The sequence below is a fragment of the Manacus candei genome, unplaced genomic scaffold (assembly GCF_025592945.1).
Source record: "Manacus candei isolate 608988 ecotype Guabito, Panama unplaced genomic scaffold, ASM2559294v1 h1tg000005l, whole genome shotgun sequence".
NCBI classification, from domain to species: domain Eukaryota; kingdom Metazoa; phylum Chordata; class Aves; order Passeriformes; family Pipridae; genus Manacus; species Manacus candei.
Window position 1 is genome coordinate 21,987,959 of NW_026138053.1, and position 15,155 is coordinate 22,003,113.

The window sequence follows — 15,155 nt, forward strand, 5'->3', positions numbered from 1 at the left end:
CCGCCGCCGCCACCTCTGCGCGTGCGCGCGGCCTCCGCCCCCTCCCGCCTCCCCCGGCCCACGTGACCGGCGGGCACGTGACGGCCCCCGTGCGCCGGCGGCCATGGCGACCTACGTGAGCGAGCTGGAGGCGGCCAAGAAGAGCCTGAGCGAGGCGCTGGGCGAGAACGTGAAGCAGTGAGTGCCCCTCTGGCAGTGGGGAGGTTGTGGGGGAGCTACGGCGACGGGCCCCGCCCGGCTGGGTCGGTCCTGTGCGCTGCGCGGCCCGCCCGGCCCCTGCCGGCCGTGCGGAACCTCAGCGCTCGCGGGGCTGGGAACAGCGCTTTTCCTCCTGTGCCTGCTCTTTCCCCTGGAGGTGTTTTAAGGAAGGGCGCTTGGTGCCATGCTGTGGTCGGCGTAGTGGTTGTTCGCTCGTGGGTTGGACACGGTGATCTTTTCCAGACCAGCTGACGCTGTGATTCCCTGCTCTTCCCCAGGTACTGGGCCAACCTGAAGCTCTGGTTCAAGCAGAAGATCAGCAAGGAGGAGTTTGACCTGGAAGCGCGCAGGCTCCTCACCCAGGATAACGGTGAGAAGCTCCCTGGTGTTTCTTTCCCTGCCTGACCCGGGGGAGCTCCTCCCTGCGGCACGATGCTTCCCGAACAGGGAAAGTGCTGGGAGGGAAACAGGAATGGCCAGGGCTCCGGTAGCAGTGGCGTTAAAAAGCTGGAGGTGCCCTGGCACTGACAGGCAATTTGGTCTTGTGTAAATATGGTGAAAAGGTAAAAAAAAAAAGATGTTCCACCAACTAAAAAGCCACTTCTTTATGTCCTGTGGAGTCCCAGTGCTTTCCGTACTTTCCCTTTGATTAGGACTGAGCTGGTGGTGTGGCTGAAGTGCGGGAGGGAATCCCAGATTCACCTGGGTGAGTTTGCAGCTGGCAGGTCCTCCCTGGCCTTTAGGGGTGGCAGGTGGGAGTGCTGAAGGGTGAGATTCCTTCATCCTCACCTCAGGTCTGCAAGCATTGGGTGGGCATTGCCGAAGTCATTGTGGGGGGGTCCTGGCTTCCACATTCTTGATCCCTGCAGGGAAGGATAAGGTGTTTGGGATGCTCAGACTCCAAAGAGGATCCTGTAACCTCTGATCTTACCTATGAAATTTGCCTTCACTTTTTATAGTGCACAATTACTCTGTTTTCAGTAACTCTCTGCAAGGAAGTTGCCTTTTATCTAGAATGTATTTGACTTGACTTCAGCTTCCTGGGGCTGTCTTTTCCTAGTGGATTTTCTAGCAAAACAAAGAGCCCTGCAGCCAGGTGTCTGCACTGCAGGAGGGACAGCTGCTCCTCCTTTGACTGGGAGAATGCACCCGATGTTTCATACAGTGTGCTGTAGTACTGGGTTTGAGCGTGTGGAACACTGAGAAGCCACACAATTGTTGCCATGCTGTGTGTAGTATCAGTAGCATTTTTGTTGGTGTCCTACTAGCAGATTCCGGGTCCAGCAGAAAAAAAACTCTCAAAACTACTTTTTGTGTTGAAAGTTGTGCCTTTGTAGCACTGTGGGGAGAACACAACTGTGGAGAAGCTTAGGGAGGTACTTTAGGATGGCTTTGATGCGGTGCCTCTGGGCACTGATGTGTTGCTAATGGGCTGTCTCTCTCTACACAGTCCACTCCCACAACGATTTCCTCCTGGCTATTCTTACCCGATGCCAGATCCTGGTTTCTGCACCAGGTAAGTGTCAAAAAGCCTCATTAAACACTCAGTGTGTGCCCTATGTGTGTTTGGTGGGATTGTACAGAGTACTCCAATTTTCTGAGCCTTAATATTCCTGGGGTTTTTGCCAGACAGGCAAAAGGGTAGCAAAGTAGTGATCCAGCTGATTTCAGCAGAGGTGCTTTCATGACTAAGCTGTGTGTGCTTGGTTAGAGCTGACGCTGGATGGCCTGAGATAAGCTGGTTTGATTTCTGGATTAGGTGTCTGCTGTGGACTGAAGAGGAAAGGGAGATGCAGCATTCTCTTTGATCTGCTTTGCTTACTGCTTCCTCTCTCCTCTGGACTTTGTTCTTCTCATTGCTGGGGGTATAATTTTGGAGAACTGGATATTCCTGACTGATCTTATTTCCAAGTGCTTATCTGATAGAAAAATGCTTATTGGGAGCATTGACTGAGCTATGGCCAATTAACCCAACCTTCTGCAGATAGTTAACATTTTAACTCTGTGAGCATCTAGAATAACATTTTAACTTTGTAAGAGTCTAGAATGGCTTTCCTCAAGGCTGCAAAGTACGTCTTGTTTGGTTTTCAAAAGAACTCTCAACCCAGAGATGTGATAGCAGGGCAGTTGAGCTGCATTGCGAGATATGAAACTGCTGTGTAGTAAGAGAGAAAATTGTTACAGCTCTCAAGGCCTGAGACCTTAGAGATGAGTATTTTGAGAAGAGAGATTACCAGTTTCTATGATACCTGTTGTAGCTAGAGGAAGGAAAAACTGAAAAAATTATGGGTACCCACAGCTGGTCCTTAATTATACCATCTGTGCTAATTAAATGCTAACCTTCCCCACCTCCAAACTTGCTTTGTTTGTTCTTGATTGAACTTTGTGAACACCTTGTGAGTCCTAGACCTGTTCCCTTTGGGGGTCTGCACTCATGTAAATCAGAAGGCTTATGTCTAAATCTTGCTGCTCCTTGCTTTTGTCTTAGAATGCTTGCAGCTGGATTATAAAAAGAAAGCACAAGAAGAGTGATTGAAGGAGCTGAGTTTAAATGAGGAGGGGGAGGGAGAGAGTGGTTGTGTTCTCTGATGTCAGCACTGAGCTGCTGTGAGTGTTGGGGTGAAGATCATAACTCAGAGGTCTTGTTTCTGAGTGGCAGTGCTCAAGTGAGAGCCCATTGCCATGTGACTGAGGTTGGGGTTGTTTTTCCCTGTGTGCATACTCTGTGCTTAACTGTATTGAATGTCCTCTGTTTCTTTATCCGGTCAGTTAGTCATGGCAGCTCTTTTGCAGCTCTCTGGTCAGGATTTGTCAGCAAACTCTCCCAGGTGTCCCCTTTTTCAAGGCTGTTTAGGAATGTGTTAAAGGCAGGAGCCCCAGCACAAAGCACGGTGCTACTCCACAGGTGCCTTCCATATGCTCATTATTTCCTGCCAGACCCTTTTTAATTGCAAGTCCTTGTGAGGTCTTTTCCTCTTGTCCCATTGCAGCTTTCTCTGTTCAGGAGCCCTTGAAGAACCCTCTTCATAGTGGTTCAACAGGTCAGTGACAGCATGTAGTGGTGTGCCGGCTGGCCAGGGTCCTTCCTGAGGGTGGGCTAGTCACCTGCAGGGCTTCCATGCAGGCCTTGGTTGGCTCTGTGTCCACAGGTTGCACAAACCAGCTTGAAATAAGTCAGTTTAATAGTTTGTGGGTGTTCTTAAAGACATGGTTTAGTGCTCTGGAGCTAACAATCCCTTCTAGAACCTCCGTTTTGCTCTCCTCAGATCATTGCAGAGTTTACCAGCTATTTGGGACCTAATCTGTACTGAGACACCTCTCTTTGGGCTGCTGACTGGTAGATATATTAAAGGCAAACTTTTCTTGCCTGTCAGCTGTGTGTAGTGTAGTGGATTTTATATGCAAGCCCAGGAAAGTGCAGTACAAGTAGTGTTAATGTCTAGATTTCTTCTTCCCCTAGATGTCAGTCTGACACCTGCTATTTTTGTGTTATGGTTTGTTTGGTTTTTCCTCTCTTTTTTTTTTTTTTTGGTCCACATGAGAATGGAAAGCTAACAAGCTTTTGTCTCCACTGCTGTCTTTTGGGTAGAAGGTGTTTATTCATGATTCATGGAAACAAGTAGCTGTAAAGAAGTGTGTTTGCACTTGGCATGCCCTCATAAGGGCTGCTGATGCATGTACTTTCCACCTTCACGTGACAGAGACAAAGGGAAAGAACCATCCTTAAGATGTTGTTTTGTATTAAAAAACTAATTATGTGGTCAGTGTTGAAACTATACTTGATATTGTGGCATTTGGAATAGGAAACCTTGGGGAAGATATTTTTAATGAGTGATTATAGTGTATGTTGAACCATGCTAACAAACCCACCTGATGCCAGTTTTGCTGCCTCTGGTAGTGGTGGTTCCACCTGAGATTTAGGGGAGCACTTGGTGAATGTGACCCTTTCTGAGAACACTTTGCATTTTCCCCTCTCATCTGCTTTGGCTGGTAGTCACACAAACTTCAAATCCCAGTTCCACAGCTTGTATGGCATGGGATGTTTAGGACTTGGTGGTGGAGAGGAAGTGCATTATCTATTCTGATGTGAAGGATGACCAGTTGCTTAAATTCCTGCTGGGCTCCAGTGAGGACACAGCAGGATCCTGAGCTATCCTAAATACGACTCCTCTGCCCTTTTGAAAAATGGGTGGTGTTGTTCCCTCTGACAGCCATGTTTATGAAGACACCCTTAAATACTGGAGTGGCACCAAGCTGTAGCATAGGTGGGAAGCTGTGAAAGTGCCTGAAGAGAGGAATTTCCCAGAAACATGCTATCCAAAATACTAGAGTGCCTTAATGGTGGTGTTAGCTGGCTATACCAGCCTGAGTGGGGTGGCACACTCCCCAGTATGGGAAAATTGTTTTCTTCGGTATTCTTCTCTTACCAGTATTTTCAGAAGTGCTTTTCTGACCTTTTACATCTGGGTGTCATGGTGTAACCCCAGCAGCTCAGCCCCACAGAGCCTCTTGCTCCAACTGATGGGAGGGGGAGAAAATGAGGAGGGTAAAAGTGAGAAAACTCGTGGGTTGAGGTGAAGGGAGTTTAGTAGGTAAAGCAAAAGCCATGCATGCCAGCAAAGCAAACCATGGAATTCATTCACCCCTGCCTGTGGGCAGGCAGATGTTCAGCCATCTCCAGTACAGCTGGGCTCCATCACACGTAACAGTGACTTGGGAACACAAATGCCATCACTCTGAATGTCCCCCCGCTTCCTTCCACTTCCCCCAGCTTTGTATGTTGAGCATGATGCCACATGGAGTGGAATATCCCTTGGATCAGTTGGGGTCAGCTCTCCTGGCTGTGTCCCCTCCCAGCTTTTTGTGCACCCCCAGCCCCCTCACTGGTGGAGTGGTGTGAGAGGCACAACAGACCTTGGCTCTGTGCAAGTCCTGCACAGCAGTAACAAAAACACTCCTGTGTTATCAACACTGTTCTCGGCACAAATCCAAAACACAGCCCCATACAAGCTGCTACGGAAAAAAATAACTTTATTCCAGCCTGAATCTGCACACTGGGACTTTTTTTCCCCCAAAAATTCCATCAAGAGGAATTCCAGTCTAAATCTTTTCTTGACATTGCATGGACTTGCTCACTAAGCTTATCTTGTTTGTTGGACAGTTGCAAGCACTCAGGTTAATAAGATTTCTTGAGTTAATGTGTATCTTGCTTTGAACTGTTACTTCTTTTCTTAGCTAAATGTTAATAAAATTGAGACAATTGCAAGCACTTGAGTTAATGATGTAAGGGTTTAATTTATTTACTATGATCTGGAGCCAATTAAAAAGAGGTGGTTCGGTGACTTGTAACTGGTGCTGGAATAACAGGACCACTTTATTGTATCGCAATAAAGTGATACAATAAAGGCTTGTCCACAGACTTCGCTTGAAGGGCTTCCAGCTGTGAGGTGGAATCAGGTTCCTTGTGTTTCTACTTCTCTCCGGAGAGCTAAGAAGGGAGAAAAAGGAAGAAAATGGGAGCGTGAGTTGTTGGCAGAGGAGGGTCAGCAGAATATCTGACCCAGAATATCAGTGGAATATCTAACCAAACCCTCGTCCCTGCAAGATTAAAACAAACAAACAACCCCCTCCCTCAACTGAATATCAAATGAACAAGGGTGGGAAATGCACGTTTCCTGTGCCTGGCTGCTTTTCTTTGTAGTGACTTTCTCAGTGTCTTTGTCCTTTTCTCATGCTGGTGCAGCACGTTGGGAAAATCTGACACGCTCTGGACTGGCTGTTGCCATCGTGATGGTGCTGTGCAGACGAGGCAGCTCTTAGAAACACGTTCTTATCTGTGGCTGATCTTTGAAGGCAGAGCAGCAGACATTGCTGTGGCTTGTTAAAGTCTGATTCCTTTGCTAGCAAGGTTAAATAAAAGATGCTGATATCTCTGAAGTTTCATGCCTGAGCTGGCCCAGCCTGTCATTTGTGGCCAGGAAGGCAAGTACTGGTTTTCTTAGAATGCTACAGGGAAATTTTGCTTTCTTCATCTAGTGCGAGTCAGGCTTGGTAATATGAAAACCTGGAAAAGGAGCCGAAAAAAACTCTGCTCTGGGCTCATTATAGTGGGAAATAAGAGATTGTATCTCACCTTCTCATTGCTGTAAACTTAGCCTGGCTAAGTTCTTGTTAATTGTGCAGGTTGAGTATCAATTAATTGCATCTTTCAGATCTACTGTGTAAGCCTAACATTTAGTTGCTATTTAGTATAAAAGCTGTTGTATTATTTTTTTAAAGAAGTATTTTAAAAGTTTGGACATGGCTGTAAACTATTAATCTGTAATATACTGCTAGATAAAATGGTGTTTGCTATTTCCATCTCCATCTGTTGCACTTTCTCTGGTCACACAGCAGAGGATACTGTCACAAGTGGTGCTGTGAAGGAGCTGTGTAAGACTTCTGACAAGGAGGAAGGGTCTGGGGTGGAGTGACATTGTGAGCTAGAGGTGTGCTTTTATTGAAACTCTGGAATGGGACAGGTAATTTCAGTGTCTGTCCTTAACACATCTAATCCACCCTGGCTAGAAGAGGTCTGAGCTGCTATGGAGGAGAAGAGGAGAAAGAAAGGACTCACCTGTAAAGAGCAAAGCATCTTCTGAGAGAAATAGCATTATTATGTTAAATCATAAGATTTAAGCCCCAAGATCTTGATGACAGGCAAGTGTGGTCCTTGAGATGATTGTCCATGGTGCTTTCACTTGTCCCCTCATTGGGGCCTCACCTGTGATGCAGTGATGAGTAGTGACACCAGCTTTATGATTTTTGGAGAGTTTTTATTTATTATCTTTTAATTTCTTATGATAGACCAGTGGATTTTGACAACAGTGTTTGTAGCCTAGTAATTTTCACCCATCTAATAGTATGTAGCTAAACTTCTTGGTAAACTTTTTTTTATATAGGGAGAATGTGCCATCTCTGTTTATGTAGGTCATTTCTAATTCCTTCTTAGCAGCTGACCATTCAAAAGCTTTACTTGGATCCTCTAGTTTAGTCAGACCCTTAAAGTCATGTGTTAATTTTTTTTTCATGGTAGAGAACACTGTGCTTGTTCTCCAGCTGTGAGTGTGGGAAGTTCCCCATAGCCCAGGACTTCTAGCCAGCCTCATTCCCTATAAACACGACCGTAGTATAACTGTATTTATGAATTCCTGATTACAGCAAAACAAACACCGTTCCTGATTACAGCAAGTTAAACGTGGTTGGAGGAGCTGAGGGTAATCACACAGACTGGTGTGAAGCTGGTGTGAGCCGTGGTAGCAGCAGAGAACCAGAACTGTCAGCTCAGCCTGGCAGCAGAGCTCTGGCCTCCCCTTCGGAGGTGACTGAAGCACTGAAGAGCAGAGTTGTCCAAGCCACCTGGAGGTGGACAGGCACTCAGCACAGGGCATGCTCTGCTCCGGAGGAAAAGGAGCAAAACCAAGGGAGGAGGATACTGGAGAGACAAAGCAGACACTTCCTCTGTAGCCACGAGAGGGCTCTCCAGTCTCTGCGTTGCACTTGTTCAGTGTCAGCAAGTGCACACACATCCAGTGCAACGTTCTCTTTAAACACCGGTGTTCCTGAAGGAACTAACTGTTCACAGATGCTGTCAGCAGGAAGTTTGCTTGGCTGTCCTTGCTGAGAGCTGTGTGATTGTCAGGATGTGATTTGGCTTACTGTAGGTGTAGCTGTAGCTGTCATACAGCATATGGTGTGGGCTTTTGAGCAGTCCCTTCAATGTGATGTGACCAAATGTATTTATTTATCGGTACTAAACAGTAATCTCTTTTTCAGCTCTTTGCCAGTTTTGTTCAGTCACAAGCTCCTGGGCTCACTGGCCTGTGCAGTTCTTCCCCTTGGTGTAACAGAACAAGCAGCTGTGATGTTTAATAAGGGTCGATGACAAAGCTTGCTGAAGCAGATGGAGAACTGGGGAGCTGGACAGCTCAATCCAGATGTTTAGCATCTGACATGATCCAGGAGCTGGTGGGAAGAGAATCCTCCTCCCGGCGAGCTCTTAATTATCTTCCTGATTGAACAAATGGCTTATTCCTTCCTTTTGGCTTTCTTTGGAGGCTGTGCTTATCTCTCTCCTTCCAACATGGGTTTTATGTGGTGTGTGGACAGAAATTTCTACTTAAGTGGTGGGTCATGAGTGGGTAAAAGCTAGCAGAGGGCTGACAACAGCAGGGAAGGGCTGCCAAAAGTGTTCTCCCCCCAGAAGACCTTCCTCTGAGCTATGGCTGTTGATTTTGATTTGAGTCTTAGCTAGGGGCCAAATGTTAAGGTTTTTCCTGTGTGGACAGTTTTGTCCTGGTCCTAAATCAGCAACATCAACAGAGTGGTTCTTTTTGTTTTCAATTTGTAGAAGGTGCCGGATCCCTGCCATGGCCAGGTGGCTCCGCAACTAAACCTGGAAAACCAAAGGGAAAGAAAAAGATTTCTTCGGTTCGCCAGAAGTTTGATGTAAGTGCCTGTGGTTCTCTTTACACATCTGCTGAATTCTTAAAACAAATGATTTCCTATTTATTCAGGCAGTCAGGCAGAGTTCTGTGATTAGCTCTGCTGTCCGAAATGTTAGAAGTAAGATAGTTGTTGGGCGGGATGTTTGTAGAAGGTCAAGCTGTTTCAGGGTGGAAAATGCCTTGCAAAGATGCTGTCTTGTGGTGGGTGGCACAGAAATGCTCAAGATGCAGTTGACTTTGCAGTGAAGGCTCTGTATGTCCATCCAGTACTGACACACACCTGTTCTGCAGTTTCTGTGCTACCAGACCGGAGTGGAGGGCACCTGGTGTGACAGATTTGGGATGGGACACTGTCTTCAACAGGCAGGATTTGATAAGGTGGTTCAAACTGAATGAAAAGTGTGTTGAAAGGAAGAGTGTCTGTCTCTTATTGAGCCAGATTTATTGGGTACCTGAGCACATCTGATCTGGTTCAGTTCTCTGGCAAGCAGAAAACTTAACAAAGCAGAAAAGACCCCACCCCCCAAGTTTTTCTTGCGGGTTTATTCAGCTGGATTGCAGTTGGATGTATGCCAATGCTATTGCAAAGAAAGAAGGGGCTGGGAATAGGGGAGAAAAGTGAGCATATGAAACCTCCTGTTCCTATGCTGAGAGAGGTGAGCTTACCTTGGATACTGCCCTTCTAGGGACTATAATTAGGCACTGTGTATGTGTGCTTCAGAGACTAGTGTTCCAGAGGGATGTGAGTCCAGCTGAAGGCTCACTGTATTTAGAAACTGTGGAAATACTTTGCAGTGCTCACAGCTGTGACCTGAATTCTGATGGCAGGCTATTACCTTTCTGTCTTAAAACTTCACTGTAACTTTTCAGTAGCAAGTAAATGAGAGTTTGAGAAGCAAGTTGTGATGTAGTGGAATGTATTTACTCAATACCCCTATGATACAGCAGATTTCTAGTGTGTGTTTATACACGTGTTCAGGAATGCTTGGCACTAAGTACTGTGTTTAGTGTATGTTATGATGAACAGGCTTGTGTGTTACTAGTGGAATTCCTAAGTAGTGTGAACTTGGAAGTGCCTTGATGTTTCCCTTGCTGGTCAGAATAACAGCTGTGAATGACCACAGGTTCATTCCAGTTGCTTTCTGCTCTCCCAGACCACATTCCTCTTGAGAGAGGCTTACATTTTGAAGGTCCTTTTGGGCATGTGGCTTTCCTGTAATGAAACCATAAGTCTTCAGAATCATGGGGAGGGAAATCTGCTTTCACATCAGTAGTGGGTGGATTGGTTTTTCACTCTGAGTTAAATGCCGCACTGTCCTTTGACTAGAGCAGCCCGTGTGTCTCTCCTGAAACTAAGATGTGAGAGATCCATTTTGCTGTATATTCATTGTTCATATTTAAAGTATGTCTTTGTCCTGGTGCCCCATAAGAGCCTTGTAGCAATCTCTATTCCAGAGCCACTGGATCTGTGACTTGGAGAGTAGAGGGACAGGAGTTGTGGGGAGTACATGATAAACCTTGTTCCCTTGTGGGTTAAGGCCAAGCACATATCTGGGCTCAAGGATCAATTATTCCCATCTGCTAAGGAACCACCACAGGCACTCAGAGCTTGAGACACAATGCAGCAGGGGATTTGTTCTGGAATACATGTGGCCTGGGAAATGGGGGTTGCCACGCTGTGGTGTGAATTCCTGTTCTGTGGTGGGTTTTTTCCCTAAATAACAGAGTCAGTTCTGAAAAGTAGTCATAATCCATCTCAGAATCAGTGGCTGCTTAGTAACACAGCTCTGCTTAGAGTAGTGAAAGTGCACAGGAAAACTAGATTATGAATTTCAGGACTGGAATTGAGCTAAGTTTAAAGCTTTAGAGGATGTAAGAATCAATCACACAAATCTAGGATCATGGTTTTTAATCTTGATGTAAACCCTATTGTTATTCTGTAAAAATATACCCTTTTGTACAAGAAATTACTAAATAGATGAAAACACTTCAGCCTAGAAGGAGGTGTCTGAGAGATGTGAAAGTCCACTCACTGGCTTGGATAGCATGAAAGGAGGTAAGGACAGTGACTGACCACATTTTTGGGACTTTTAGGAGAGTAAAATGAATCTAGCAGGTGGAAGGTGCAGAGCAGACCAGGGCAGGTGACTGTTCATGTGTTGTGTTTTTACACTGTAGATTTTCTTGCTGCAGTATGTTGTGGATACCCAAAGTTTAGGTGGTTTGGGGTGCTGCTGGACAAGTTCATGGTCTGTTTAATTAAAGGACAACTAACACTGACTTAGAAACTTCTTTAGTCACAAATCAGTGGGGGTTGGGAGAGTGTTCTGGGAAGTAGTATCGCTCTGCAGTACATTTTTATAGGTGTATGCTTTCTGACTGGAGAAGGGATGTCCCCTTGATGAACCAAAGGGTCTGAATGAATATTATCTTACACTTTAACGCTGTGTCCATGACAGCACCGGTTCCAGCCTCAGAATCCGCTGTCGGGAGCCCAGCAGTTTGTGGCAAAGGATCCTCAGGAGGATGATGATTTGAAGCTGTGTTCTCACACCATGATGCTTCCCACACGTGGGCAGTTAGAAGGAAGGATGATTGTAACTGCATATGAGCACGGGCTGGACAATGTCACGGAGGAGGCGGTGACCGCGGTTGTTTATGCTGTGGAGGTGAGACCGGGCTGGGCAGGGCAGCAGTGGTGGTCTCCTGACACCTGCAGCACAGGGCTCTGTTTGCAGTTGGGGTGGGGGGTGCCTCAATGTGAGGAGAAAACCTGCTTCTCCGACTGTTCTTTAATTGCCTGTTTGGCTCAGAGTTAGGTGAGGATTAAAAGTCTTCCAGATTTGTGGTGTCCTAGAAGTCTTGGGCTTCTGCCTGCAAGTGTTAATTTTGAAGTACTTGTACGTGAAGAACTCCAGGCGTGCCTAAGTAGCTGTTTTGGAAAATGCTGTTCCTGTCACTTAAAAGAAGGGACAGAATGGGAGTGCCAGTTGGAACAATTCTATAAAAAGTAATCCACTGCAGGCACAAGTGTCTGGCCTGGACGTGAAGCGACATGATTGGGTGATACCTGCAGGTGAAGCACCTGCTGGTCTTGGCCATCAGTGGTGCATCACTTGGCCTATCCCAGGAATGACACAGCCACTGCTTGGAGCGTTGGTGTGTGAATGATTTTCTACAAATGGGATGTGGAGGCCAACCTGAATTCCCCCTCTGGGAGTGAGGCCAAATTAAGAAGTTGTCTGCTTGTTTCTTCAGACTGTTGCTTCTCCAGCGCTTCTCAGGCAAGTGAAAAAGCCTGAGTGTGGTGGCTTTTCACTGTTGTTTCAGGCCTGTATTTCAGTTCAAGTGTAACATCTAGCGTCAATTATGAAGTCTTAACCTTTTATCAGAGGGATCAGAGGTTGGGAATTTCCTAGCATTTAAGAAACCCCTTTGACATTTGAAGCAGCACATCATGTATTAAAGTACATCATGTATTAAAGTACAGTTCACAGGCTGATGCTTACAGTACTCCCACAAACATACTGTAACCTGTCCACATACTGGTTCCCTTCCATCTTTAGGTCCCTGTGGTCATAGCAGCACTATTTCTATCTTGCCAATTGGTGAAGCATTTCTAGCCATCAGCACATGTAATAAGATTGTCTTCTGTTGCAGAACCATCTTAAGGACATTCTGACATCTGTGATATCCAGGCGGAAAGCCTATCGTCTGAGGGATGGCCATTTCAAGTACGCCTTTGGAAGCAATATCAACCCTCAACCATATCTGAAGAACAGTGTTGTTGCTTATAACAATTTAATTGAGTGGTAAGGAGCTAATTTAAATGGATTTTGCTAGTCCTGAAGTCACTCCATGGTTCAGTTTCTCCTTTTACTTAGTAGGATGTGTTAATGGTGTTTAAGTTTCACACACTAGGAAGGTATTGGCATGGAGGACTGTACAGCTAAACAGGGAGGGAGAATATGGGGATTTCTCAGCAGTGGACTTTAGGATGGTGTTAAGTCTCTCTTCCTTACCTGCACTTGTCCATCAGTTTATTTATTATTGCTTTTTGTAAACTTTAATAACAGAGGAATTCTGTTGGTCTCAGGGAAACTGCCCCTGGGCAGAAGAGCTCTGCTCTTGGGGGGGCACAGCTGTTGTGCCATAGGATTGAAATGCCAATGAGAACCTGCAGCACACTGCCATCCTGTCACTCCTGCATCCAAATGTATTTATGGTTCCTTGGCATGACTTTCCAGTTAGCAGAGCTTCAGGGTCATTGTGTTTCGAGTCTCAATGTCAAACAGCTCGTGCTGTGCATCTGACAGCATGTGTGTGTATGAGAAGGCAGTTGTGTTTGTCTGTGGCAGCTTCCAGCAGTTGACAGGAGGTTGTGAGTGCTTTAAAGTTTGATTATAACACGGCAAACAACTCTGCCTAATGGCCAATGTTTCAATTTAATGTTGTGTGTGCCTTAATTTTTATGGTGGGTAAAAACTGTTGACTGTAAATAACACAAGTTGCACAATGGAGATCACTTAAGCAGGGTTGAGGCATGTTGAGGATCAGTCTGCGCTGTTTCTATTAAACTGGAATTTCAAAGAAATTTTTATTAGAGCTGGAAGAACTTTATGTACACATGGTTTAAGTCAACTGATACAGAAAAACAAGCCCTGGGGCCAGGCCCCTGCTGTGTGACTCCCAAAGCTGGTGGTGTTTTGGTGACTGGAATGTTTTCCTGCCTGCTCTGCCCCCAGCCCTCCGAGCAGCGCGACACCCTCGGCCGGTCAGAGCCTGACCCCGCAGCCCCCTCCTGACGATGCTGAGCAGCAGGCAGCCCTGCTCCTGGCCTGCTCTGGGGACACCCTGCCAGCCTCCCTCCCGCCAGTCAACATGTACGACCTTTTCGAGGCCTTACAGGTGAGCTGATTTCTCCTCCTGTAGTCTCTTTCCCTCTGAGATTTACAATTCCTTGCCTTTGATTTGTTCCCACTGTTAGGTGTTGGGTAACATAGTCAGCTTATGGTTTAATGCCTCTTCTGCTCCCCTTGGTCAGAGGGCTGATGAGGAGATCCTTGTCTCACACCTCTGCAGCAAGACTGCAGTGATTATATCAGAACTGATCTAGACAGATTTTGACAGTGCTGCAGCAAAATAACTTGCCTGGCATTTCCCTTCTTACTCCTCATGTTCTACCTGGTACTTAGAGGAATATTTGGTCCTGGCATGCAGGCTCCTGCAGTGGGTTAGCTATGATCACTCTAACCATATCTGAGGTAGGCTGGGTGGATTCTTCGGTGGAGATTTATTCCTGTGGTTCCCTCCTGCTCTGGCAGCTCTGGGGACATCGAGACTGCTTTGAATATCTAAAATTCACTGTGAGAAATTCCACCTTGATGATCTCTGCTGTTGTGAACAGGCCTTGGCATTTTGTCTCACAGCTGTGAAGACAGATCACAGAACTGTAATCAAGCATTCATGTCCTGTTTAGTCAGGTAGAATTGTTGTTTCTAAGGGTTTGATGACAAATTACTGATTGTCATCCCAAGAGCCAAACAATGATTTCCTTACCATGCTACTCTCTTCCAAAGTGGTGTGACAGGTGGTTGTGCTGTAGTGGCTGGTGTGGCAGTGCTGGCAGGAAGCAGCTCTCCATGTGAGACAGCCTGCATTCCCACTCTGCGGGGCTGGCTCTCGGAGCATCCTGGGGTAGAGGGAGGTTATTCCCTGGACAACATAAGGAAACGTGTATGAAAGCGTGAAACATGTTGTCTGCTAACATGTGTTTCCAGGTGCACAAAGAAGTTATTCCTGCACACACTGTCTATGCTCTAAACATCGAGAGAATCGTCATGAAACTCTGGCATCCAAACCATGAGGAGCTACAGCAGGATAAGATCCATCGGCAGCGCCTGGCAGCGAAGGAGGGCCTTCTCCTCTGCTAGAGCTGGGCAGCTGTGTCAGCCCTCAAGTGGCTGCAACCCTGTTCCTGGGACTTGTCATTCGGATGCTTCTTGCAAACCCATGTCAGCATTTCAAGGATGACATAAGTTATGAGTCGCCTTTTCCTATGGAAATATGACTGAGTTGTGGGACACTTTCTCTGCTTCCTCAGAGTCATGTGCCATGGAGTACTTGCAGCAATCCCACTGAATTGGAAAGAAGCAGCAAGATATTTGTTTGCGAAGACTGTTTTTAGTAAAAATAAATGTGAGTGGAAAATGTTGGTTTTAAATAAAATTTGCTTTTGTTTTCTTTTGTGAGTGCAAGGAATCTGTCTCCTTGCCCTCCCCTCTCAGGTAGTTTCTCTCCTGAGCTTGCACTCCAGGGGCCTTGTCCAGCTTCTGTTGCACCTGGTGGGTTCCTTTTCATTTAACTGGTAACAGGGTGGGCTCTTGTGAAGACGAGCAACTCTGTAAGCTGACATTGTTTCTTTTCTGCCAGGGGAACTTCTGGTTAGAAACTGAGAAAACAAGGCAAAAT

At 46.2% G+C, this 15,155-nt stretch overlaps 1 protein-coding gene across 1 annotated transcript; it reads left to right on the forward strand.

Moving 5' to 3' along the window:
- The first annotated feature begins 21 nt into the window (after nt 1-21).
- TADA1 (transcriptional adaptor 1) lies at nt 22-14,927 on the forward strand. The gene is made up of 8 exons (XM_051806898.1): nt 22-177; nt 477-568; nt 1,649-1,714; nt 8,588-8,685; nt 11,144-11,353; nt 12,345-12,496; nt 13,430-13,592; nt 14,465-14,927. The coding sequence occupies exons 1-8, from the start codon at nt 104-106 to the stop codon at nt 14,615-14,617; spliced, it is 1,008 nt and encodes a 335-aa protein (XP_051662858.1). The 5' UTR covers nt 22-103; the 3' UTR covers nt 14,618-14,927.
- Nucleotides 14,928-15,155: the final 228 nt, after the last annotated feature.